General features: G+C 36.7%; 1 protein-coding gene across 1 annotated transcript; it reads left to right on the top strand.

The window, feature by feature from the left end:
• Positions 1 to 1971: 1971 nt before the first annotated feature.
• LOC122700528 (olfactory receptor 8K3-like) lies at positions 1972 to 2919 on the top strand. Its single transcript, XM_043913477.1, has one exon. It carries the CDS (start codon positions 1978 to 1980, stop codon positions 2917 to 2919), a length of 942 nt encoding a protein of 313 aa, XP_043769412.1. The 5' UTR covers positions 1972 to 1977.
• Positions 2920 to 11865: the final 8946 nt, after the last annotated feature.

The raw sequence follows: 11865 nt of genomic DNA, 5'->3' as shown, positions 1-11865 counted from the left end.
ATTCTACTCTGGTATCCTGTTTTCTTAGTAATATTCATGATAAGAATGATGTTTTCTTAGGAGTATTCATATATATCTTTAATTCACTGTACTTATACCTCTGCATTTAATGTTGTATGGAGGATATTTGCAGCCTTGATGTGAAATCAGACAAAATAATATTCTGGAAATATATGATACATATAAATATATATAGATAGATGATATAGATGTATGCTTGTATATCCTTTTTTAAAAATTTTTTTCAGTATGATATTGTGTAATATATAATAATTTTAAAACTTTTCTTTTTCAATAGAGAATCCTTTTATCCAAAGGAAGTATTTATGAAACTTCGTTATCTAAAACAAATTTTAGTTGCATCACAGTCTCTCCAGTGGCTCAATTTCCTCATTGTGACCTTGGTTTCTCCCTGGCTAAATATACCGTCCGTGTTACAAACAATTCAATATATGTCAGTTTCAGTGAAAATGCAGTTGGGGAGGAGGAAAAAATGTTACATTTTGAGAAAATATATATTACATATTTTAAGTTATGTAGGAGGTTAAAAAACTTGAGCAAGAGCTCACGGATGGTCCCAGTTGCAGCCGTGGGGGCAGTGGGGACGTTGAGGGCTGTTTCCTGGGTAACATAGCATTCAGTCTGTGCACCATCATACAGCCAAGAAGGAAGTCGCACAAAAGAATTTATACGTGCATGTGTAAGGAGAATCCAATTCAGGTAGCATGCTTTTTCCACTAAGAAATTAAAAGCAAATGCACACAAAAATTCTATGTATTAGATATTTGAAGGGTATTTCAGATAACATCAATGCAATTAAATGTTTAAATCTCACATATCTTCCCACAACCTGGCAAGAAAGAGATTGAAATAACCTACCATATTTGCTAGGGTACTCATTTGCATATACAAAAAGTATTGCTATAGCAGAGATTATATCAACCCATGTATGTTATATGGAATGTTTCCCTGTGGAAAAAATAAAAATAAAAAAAAAACAACCAGTGTGGTATCATATGTTAGAATTCCCTTATGTTTACACCTTTGTTCAATATTGGTCAAATGTATTAATTTTATCATCTTGCACCCCCTGTAGACATAAGGGCTTCAGATAAACTTATTTTAATGTAAGGACTTCTAAATGTTTCCATGCATATTGCAATTTGGGCTTCATTTTTTATGAGGTAAAGTTTAGCATGTGTACTATGTAGTATTATGTGGCTTTAATTTTGTGAAAGCAGTGGTGTGATGGTCATTACACAAAAGATAACAGAAAAGATTGCCTTCACCTATAAAATAGCACCTAAAATTCATAAAATTTTTTTAGATATGTTTCCCTCATCTATATTTATATCAATCCATATCTATATGCACACATATACCACTGCTGGTCAGTCTTGGCCCTTTGGCATTTTGGTCTGTATAATTCCTTATTGCTATGTCCAACATTTTGTGACCCCACAGATTGTATCCACTGAATTTTCTTGGGAAGAATACTGGAATGGATTGCCATTTCCTCCTCCAGGGTATCTTCCAACCCAGGGATTGGACGCATGTCTCCTGAGTCTCCTGCATTGCAAGCAGATTCTTTACTCACTAAGCCATGGAGAAGCCCCCTTGTTGTTTTGGCAGCAGCCCTAATATATTAGGATAAATACCAGTCTCACTGGTTTCTAACTACCTCCAATGCTTACAACCAAATGGCCTCAAAATATTGTTACATATTCTTTGGGGGGTTAATCTTCACCAGTGAAAAACTACAGGTCTCTCTCTTTCTCCAGATGTATATTTATCCCTCTTTTTTATTTCTATTTATATTTCTATGTTTTATTTAAAGGACACAGAAGTCCTTCTTTGTGTTTAAAATATAATTTAGATTTATTTATTTCATGTATGTAAACTAAAAGAAATCACTATATTTCATTAATGATATCATTGACTATACAATGTCTCTATTAAAGTAGGTTTTCTGATAAAATGGAAACAGAGAATGGAACAGTGCTGAGTGAATTCATCCTCACGGGAATCACAGACCACCCCGAGCTGCAGGCTCCACTGTTTGGGCTCTTCCTCGTCATCTACGTGACCTCAGTGGTGGGCAACTTGGGCATGGTCATCCTCACCAAGGTGGACCCCAGGCTGCAGACACCCATGTACTTCTTTCTCAGGCACCTGGCTCTTACTGATCTGGGTTATTCCACAGCTGTAGGACCCAAAATGTTGATGAATTTCGTTGTGGATCAAAACACAATCTCTTATTATATGTGTGCCACGCAGCTGGCTCTCTTCATTGTGTTCATCATTAGTGAACTTTTTATTCTGGCCGCAATGTCCTATGACCGCTACGTGGCCATCTGTCACCCCCTGCTCTACACGGTCATCATGTCACAAAGGGTGTGCCGGGTTCTGGTGGCAATCCCCTACCTCTATAGCACATTCATTTCTCTTCTAGTCACTGTAAACATTTTTAATTCATCTTTCTGCGGCTATAGTGTCATCAGTCATTTCTACTGTGACAGTCTCCCCATATTATCCCTGCTCTGTTCAAACACACATGAAATTGAATTAATTATCCTGGTCTTATCAGGATTTAATTTGATTTTCTCTCTTCTAATAGTTCTTGTGTCTTACCTGCTCATCCTTGCAGCCATTCTCAGGATGAGCTCTGCTGAAGGCAGGCACAAGGCTTTTTCTACCTGTGGATCCCACCTGACAGTGGTCACCGTGTTCTACGGGACTTTGATATTTATGTATGTGCAACCAGAGTCCAGTCATTCCTTTGACACTGATAAAGTTGCTTTCATATTTTACACCCTTGTTATTCCCATGTTAAATCCCTTGATCTATAGTTTAAGAAACAAAGATGTAAAATATGCACTACAAAGGACATGGAAAAAACTTTGCAATATCTTTCCTTAAAAGTCACTGTCCATGTCATGCCTACAAATTAGGTTAGGTACTTTCCACCTTGCTGTGGGTGCATTCAGAGAGAAAAGCAAATACATATAAGATCATCATGAATTTAGAGTATTCTATTTGATAGTCATACTCCTAAGTGGTATAAACACATTGGCTAAAAGAAAAAGGCAAAACCCTTTTCCACCTCTGAGAAGTGATGAAATGTAAGCATAACAATTAAGTATATTTTCGAGGACAGTAGAATAGACCATAAGAGCAATCAAGGACTGTGCGTATGCTCTGTGGGGGTAAAGAAGAATAGTAGGTACAGAAAAGGAAAGAAAGAAAGAAAGAAAATGAAGTCGCTCAGTCGTGTCCGACTATTTGCGACCCCATGGACTGTATGTAGCCTAAGAGGCTCCTCCCTCCATGGGATTCTCCGAGCAAGAGTACTGGAGTGGGTTGCCATTTCCTTCTCCAGGGGTTCTTCCAAACTCAGGGATCGAACCACGGTCTCCCATATTCCAGGCAGACGCTTTAACCTCTGAGCCAAATGACTTAATTACCACATCTTGATCATAATATGTTTCTGTTTAATCTCTGAAATTTTTTACCCCACTTATATGTGTGAGTTTCTTGCATTTGTACTTTTGTATCAGCCTTTCTTCAAATTTGGGAAATTCTTGCCCATTATTTCTGTAAATAAACTTTTTTAGTGGTGTCTTCTAAGTCCCTTAGTCTCTGTTCACTTATTATTATTACTATTAGTAATATTATTATTTACTCCTCATACTCAATACTTTAAAATGACTTGAGTTTAAATCCCTGATTATTCTGATTCTTCTAATCTGTTGGTGAAACCAGGTAGTAAAATTTTAATTCAATTGTTGTGTTTTCAGCATTTGAGTTTTTTTATTTTATTCTTTTTAAATTACTTTCTACCTCTGTTTATGTCCTCAGTTTGTTTATATATTGGAGAGTTATGTTTGTTTGAATTGATCTATTTTCCTTGTTTCTTTGTGATCTTTTTGTGTGTTTCTTTGTGATGTCCTGTGATATTTTGTTAAAAATTAGGCATTTGAAAAAAGCAAGCACTTCTCCCATGATCTGTGGTATGGACTCTCAAATCAGCCTGGCATAAAAACTCAAAAGTCCTGTCTCTATCTCTGTCTACACAGGAACACTCACAGAGGCAGATATGTGATGTGTGTATCATGTGGAATTTGTTCACAACATAATAACATGTCAAACGCGAGGCTTTTTATTGGCCTATATGTTGTAGTAGTATTCATGATAGCTGAGGATAAGGAAAAACAACATATGCTTTAACAAAGAAAAGATCCACGACTTTCTCCATGTATTTTTTACTGTAATGAATTAAGAAGAAAAAAAAGTCACATCATGGTATATGACAAATAATTAGCAAATTATATTCAACAATGTAATTTTACTGCTCAATAATATGTAGACATAGTAAAACATATGTGCACAAAACATGGCAATATTGCAAAACATATTGATCATGCAAGGCTTAAGTGAAGCACAGTAGAATCTCTGAATTGAGAGAGAAAAATGAGAATAGGTATTGCATGTGATAGTGAAAATGTTGAATTGAATGTTTTATTACATTAAAATGTAATGAAAACAAAGCAAATGAAAGACAATTCTGTAATAAAATGATGATGCAGTATGGAATGAGAATGTAAAATAGAAGTAGCTAATTCCTCTCCCTAGAGTTTTAAAAAGAAAAAAAAAAAAAGGAAACACTATCTTATCTAGACACATCATATTATTATGTTTAATGTATTTAAACATTTTAAATAAGACAATGATTTAATACATCTCCATTATGCCATCCACTTAAGGAGATCACTGCAGAGCTACAGGAACACCGAAGGGCTTGTACTGTGGATAAAATATATCTTAATCCAAATCCTTATGAGATTGTATTAGGGTGAAGCATAGGAACAGAATTAATATGAACCTAAGTATGGGCTGCTGTCTATGGGGTTGCACAGAGTTGGACACAACTGAAGCGACTTAGCAGCAGCAAGTATGAGGAAAAGGAAAAGGAAATTCAAGTATGAGGAAAAGGAAAATGAAATGCACACAAATAAATCTGACCAGGCTATTGGGAAACACAAATTGCTCAAGACTACTAATAGCCACATCTCCTCCCTTGTTTCTGTTAAAATTTCAAATGCTTCAGGGATGATCAAGAAATTGCTTGGTATCTCCTTAAGGAGAGTCTCAAAGGGCAGAAAATAATTCATAAATTATTCACAATATGTATTTTACGAGCACATGAGAAAGCCAAGACAGAGTTTTCATTACAAGTATACATAGTATATTTTATGTGGTGCCGTATTTTATCAACTCCAGATTGTTTGATGATTTGCAATATAGCACTGATTCTACACCCCTTGTAGGCATCAAGTTGGGTCATGGTGGGGGCCCAGAGGACTCTTACCTGGAAACACAGTATCTATTCATCATCATACCCCTGAAAAAAAGTTTAGTCACCCTAAAAGAATTTGCATGTACATGTGTAAAAGTAACCTGTTTTAGGCAACTTGCTGTCTCTATTAAGAAATGAAGAATAAATAACAGGAAAATCTAATTTAGCTGACATATGAAGACATTACCAGGTTCCATGAATATACTGAAAGATTTCATTATTGATTATCTTCCCAACAACCTTGCAAGAAATAGTTGATTTCACTGATGGATATAAAGAGATTAGGGGCTTCACCAATGGCTCAGTGGTAAAAACTCCACCTGCACTGCAAGAGACAAGAGTTCAATCCCTGGAGGAGGGCACGGCAACCCACTCCAGGATTCCTGCTTGGATAGCCCTGTGGACAGAGAAGCTTGGTGAGCCAAGATGCGTGGGGTCGGGAAGAGTCAGACAGAACTCCAGTGACTGAGCAGGCACGCATGCATAGAGATTAAGGTCGTTTATATTTGCCAAAGTAATGCTTTGTATGTACCAAAAATGCACATGTAACAGATTATACCACCTATGCCCACTTCTCAAAATGTTTCCTGTTATGAAAGCCAATTATGTTTAACATGATCTGATAGAATTCCTTTAATTTCTTTAACTTCAGATCTCTTTCCAGTATTAGGCAAGTGTATTCATCATTTCATCCTGTGCATTCAGTAGACATAAAGTCTTTCACATAAGTATGTTCTAAAGTGAGGGCTTCTAAATGTCCCCACCCATAAAGAAGCTAAAGTGTATATTATTTCTTTTCCTTTCTGTTTTACTTATTCACCTTTGCTTGTGTACGTGTGTGGGGTTTTGTTTATTAACATTTGTTGTGATTTATCGTTCATACTCTTTCATGGTTCATGTTAATAGCAAACTTGTTTGTGGTTTCAAGCAAGCTTCTTGGAGTGGGAGGACTCAAACTCAACAGTCATATGAATTTGCTCAAATACCTTCCTTCCACACGGGATCTCAGGGTCCTGTTTTTTTTCCTCCTCAGTTCTATTATTATCACACATGAGTTCTACAGAACCTACTCACTCAACATCATGGCATTTCAGCAGCTCAGAAGATCAGCACAGTGTCTGCTTTTGTCTTATTCAGTCTTTTTGTCTACACTTGTGAATATGTCAGTTAAGACAGATTTCTTAAAGACAAAAATGATTTTAAATAATTTTTGTTTAAGGGTCATTTTGCAAATTGACCATATGAGGGTCATATGCAAACTATATTTGCATAAGAGGCCCACTGTATGATAAATTACTTGTTGCTTCCCTTTCATGCTGCTGCTTCCTCGGATTTGACTGAGTGTGTATTAGATGTTGATAAGGGTGCGTTGTCTCACTGCATTGATTTGATGGTTCCTCTTCTGAGAAATAAACAGTGGCCCTCCCATGACTTGGTCTATGCTGTATTTCTAGTGAAAGTAAAGTGTGACATGTAACAACTGATGTACATGCTATGATATCTGGACTAACTATAAACTACCATAAATTCCTCCATGTTTCTGTTTACTTGTAGCATTTTTCTAACATTAATGGTGCTTTATTTACATCAGAGAGGATCTAGATGCTTTTCTTCAGCTACTGTCAAGGACTAAAATTTTGCATGTGATCAGACCTTCTCTGATGGTCCAGTGACTAAGAATCTGCCTGCCAATGCTAGGGACACAGGTTCAATCCCTGGTCGTGGAAGATCCCTTATACTCTGGATGAAATAAGCCCTTTTAGCCACAACTGCTGAAGCCAGCATACCTAGAGCCTGTGCTTCACAAAAGCAGAAGGCCCCACCTGCTGCAACTACGGAAAGCCTGCATGCAGCAACAAATACTCAGAACAGCCAAAAATAAATAAATATTTTTAAAAATTTTTTTAAACTATTAAAATTTTTTCATGAAGTCAAATGAATTTGAATAAACAAAATTCATTTGGATTAAAATTATGTTATATTATCATGTAAAAGTAAATATTACTAATAAGCTTTTATAGTTGATTTTTTAATTATGAAAAATAATATAGCTAAGAAATATGTATTTATAAACATAAACTATCTTCCTAGAAAATTATGTTAGACAGTGATCCCGAGAAATGAAAGCTATTTATGGCTGCTGAGATTATTAATATGCTTAATTTAATAAATTTGCTTTTATGTTCTTCCCAAAATATCTTTAGCAAATAATTGCAATTTTTATGATAAAGAGAGGTTTCTAATATAAGGAATTGAAAAAAATCATGGGTAAACATAATGCTGTATACCTTCTCTAAAATCAATCTTAGTGTGCTTCACATGATAGTCCCCTTGAAATGATGTACAAAAGGGGGAAAAATGTATTCAGATCCACAGATGTTTCTGATATATTTTATTCATTCTATAAATTACTCTCTATTTCATTATTATATGAATGAATACTTTATTTGGGCTTCCCAGGTAGTGCTAACGGTAAAGAACCCACCGATCAATGCAAGTTAGAGACACGGGTTCAATCCCTGAGTCAGGAAGATCCCCTGCAGGTGGGCGCGGCAAACCGCTCTTGTATTCTTGCCTGGAAAACCCCGTGGACAGAGGAGTCTGGCGGGCTGCGGTCCACAGGTGGCAAAGACTCGAACAAGAGACATAGCACACACACAGTTTATTTAAGGAAGTTTTCCAGTTTTTAACAGAATATGAATACTTGAAAAAACAGGAGTTGGTGCATAAATAAATAATTAGATAGAGTATTTTGAACATCAATAATATATAATACATAATACAAAATTGATTTTAAAAGATCACTATAGTATTAAAATAATAAATACAAATGAGATTTAACAAGAGTACTATTGTATTTGAAACAGTTTTAATTCAGAAATATGAGCTGTAATTTAAACATATATATAAATGTATGTATGTGTTTATGTATGTACACTAAGAAACACTTTACAACAAATGCAGAAAAGGATTATCTCAAATAGAAATATACATTAAAAATAACTCCCTCAAATCCCAAACCAGGTTCATGTGCATTGACTAGGGTGTTCTGCTTGATATTGAGGGAAAAGATTTTCTTTCAGATTTTCTTCTGAAAATCTTTCTTTCTGATTTTCTTCTTTTCTTTCAGAAAACAAAAAATATTGCATTTTCTAACTTTTTCAGCAAAGCTTTCCAATGGTATGAAAAGCAGGCAAAGGTATTAAGGGAAAAAATAAAAAAAAAAATCTTAATAGATATTCAAATAGTCTAAAAAATTTAACAAATTTAATCTAGCAAAATATATAAATAATAATACATCAGTGATTAGCTTATCCCTGAAAAGTATTATAAGTTTAATATTAAAAAATTTTACATACATACCATTTAATTCATCTCAAGTACAATGAAATACTTAGGTAAAAACTAAGAAAATATGGAAATCACCCAAGTGTAGCGAAATACTTTTGTGAAACTAAGAAAAAAATTAAGAAGATCTGTATACTGAAAAGTACAAAATCAGTTCACTTCAGTTCAGTTCAGTCTCTCATTCATCTCTGACGTTTTGCAACCCCATGAATTGGAGCACGCCAGGCCTCCCTGTCCATCACCAACTCCCGGAATTTACTCAAACCCAAGTCCAAGGAATTGGTGATGACATCCAGCCATCTCATCCTCTGTTGTCCTCTTCTCCTCCTGTCCCCTATCTTTAGCAGCATCAGGGTCTTTTCTAATGAGTCAACTCTTCGCATCAGGTGGCCAAAGTATTGGAGTTTCAGCTTCAACAATCAGTCCTTCCAATGAACACCCAGGACTGATTTCCCTTAGGATGGACTGGTTGGGTCTCCTAGCAGTCCAAGGGACTCTCAGGAGTCTTCTCCACACCACAGTTCAAAAGCACCAATTTTTCAGCACTCAGCTTTCTTCACAGTCCAACTCTCACATCCATACATGACCACTGGAAAAACCATAGCCTTGACCAGACAGACCTTGGTTGGCAAAGTAATGTCTCTGCTTTTTAATATGCTATCTAGGTTGGTCATAACTTTCTTTCCAAGGACTAAGCATCTTTTAATTTCATGGCTGCAATCACCATCTGCAGTGATTTTGGAGCCCAAAAATATAAAGTCTGACACTGTTTCCACTGTCTCCCCATCTATTTTCCACGAGTGATGGGACCAGATGCCATGATCTTAGTTTTCTGAACATTAAGCTTTAAGCCAACTTTTTCACTCTCTTCTTTCACTTTCATCAAGAGGCTTTTTAGTTCCTCTTCACTTTCTGCCATAAGGGTGGTGTCATCTGCATATCTGAGTTTATTGATATTTCTCCTAGCAATCTTGATTCCAGCTTGTGCATCTTCCAGCCCAGCATTTCTCATGATGTACTCTGCATACAAGTTAAATAAGCAGGGTGACAATATACAGCCTTGACGTACTCCTTTTCCTATTTGGAACCAGTCTGTTGGTCCAGGTCCAGTTCTAACTGTTGCTTCCTGACCTGCATACAGTTTCCTCAAGAGGCAGGTCAGGTGGTCTGGTATGCCCATCTCTTTCAGTATTTTTCACAGTTTATTGTGATCCACACAGTCAATAAAGCAGAAATAGACGTTTCTCTGGAACTCTCTTGCTTTTTCGATGATCCAGCAGATGTTGGCAATTTGATCTCTGGTTCCTCTGTCTTTTCTAAAACCATTTTGAATATCTGGAAGTTCATAGTTCACGTATTGCTGAAGCCTGGCTTGGAAAATTTTGAGCATTATTTTACTAGTGTGTGAGATGAATGCAATTGTGTGGTAGTTTGAGCATTCTTTGGCATTGCCTTTCTTTGGGATTGGAATGAAAACTGACATTTTCCAGGTCTGTGGCCACTGCTGAGTTTTCCAGATTTGCTGGCATATTGAGTGCAGCACTTTCACAGCATCATCTTTCAGGATTTGAAATAGCTCAACTGGAATTCCATCACCTCCACTAGCTTTGTTCGTAGTAATGCTTTCTAAGGCCCACTTGACTTCACATTTCAGGGTGTCTGGCTTTAGGTGAGTGATCACACCATTGTGATTATCTGGGTCGTGAAGATCTTTTTTGTACACTTCTGTGTATTCTTGCCACCTCTTCTTGATATCTTCTGCTTCTGTTAGGTCCATACTATTTCTGTCCTTTATCGAACCCATCTTTGCGTGAAATGTTCCTTTGGTATCTCTAATTTTCTCGAAGAGATCTCTAGTCTCTCCCATTCTGTTGTTTTCCTCTATTTCTTTGCATTGATCACCGAGGAAGGCTTTCTTATCTCTCCTGGCTATTCTTTGGAACTCTGCTTTCAAATCAGAATATCTTTCCTTTTCTCCTTTGCTTTTCTCTTCTCTTCTTTTCACAGCTATTTGTAAGGCTTCCTCAGACAACCATTTTGCCTTGCATTTCTTTTCCATGGGGATGGTCTTGATCCCTATCTCCTCTACAATGTCACGAACCTCTGTCCATAGTTCACCAGGCTCTCTGTCTGTCAGATCTAATCCCTTAAATCTATTTCTCACTTCCAATGTATAGTCATAAGGAATTTGGTTTAGGTCATACCTAAATGGTCTAGTGGTTTTCCCTACTTTCTTCAGTTTAAGTCTGAATTTGGCAATAAGGAGTTCATGATCTGAGCCACAGTCAGCTCCAGGTCTTGTTTTTGCTGACTGTATAGAACTTCTCCATCTTTGGCTGCAAAGAATATAATCAGTCTGATTTTGGTGTTGGCCATCTGGTGATGTCCATGTGTAGAGTCTCCTCTTGGGTTGCTGGAAGAGGGTGTTTGCTACGACCAGTGAATTCTCTTGGCAAAACTCTATTAGCCTTTGCCCTGCTTCATTCCGTACTCCAAGGCCAAATTTGCCTGTTACTCCAGGTGTTTCTTGACTTCCGACCTTTGCATTTCAGTCCCCTATAATGAAAATGACATATTTTTGGGGTGTTAGTTCTAAAAGGTCTTGTAGGTCTTCATAGAACCGTTCAACTTCACCTTTTTCAGTGTTACTGGTTGGGGCATAGGTTTGGATTACCATGATATTGAATGGTTTGCCTTGGAAACGAACAGAAATCATTCTGTCATTTTTGAGATTGCATCCAAGTACTGCATTTCGGACACTTTTGTTGACCATGATGGCTACTCCATTTCTTCTAAGGGATTCCTGCCCACAGTAGTAGATATAATGAACATCAGAATTAAATTAACCCATTCTAGTGACTAGCAAAATGAAATATGATCAAAATGAGATGTTAAACATTTTCAGTTTAGAGTTGGAAGACTAAATGTGGTAAAACTCCTAGTTCTCTCTAAAGTGATCTATAGATTTAATGCAAAGTTCATGAAGTGTCAGCAGATATTCTATAGACACAGTTCAGGGCAGTCGTTCAGTCTTCTCCATCTCTTTGCCACCCCATGGACTGCAGCAAGCAAGGCCTCCCTGTCCATCGGCAACTCCTGGGTTTACTCAAACTCAACTGCATTGAATCCATGATGCCATCCATCGATCTCATCCTCTTCAT

This window comes from Cervus elaphus, chromosome 1, assembly GCF_910594005.1.
Source record: "Cervus elaphus chromosome 1, mCerEla1.1, whole genome shotgun sequence".
Lineage (NCBI taxonomy): Eukaryota > Metazoa > Chordata > Mammalia > Artiodactyla > Cervidae > Cervus > Cervus elaphus.
The sequence above is the reverse complement of the archived record's forward strand: the minus strand, read 5'-3'. Positions and strand labels throughout refer to the sequence as shown.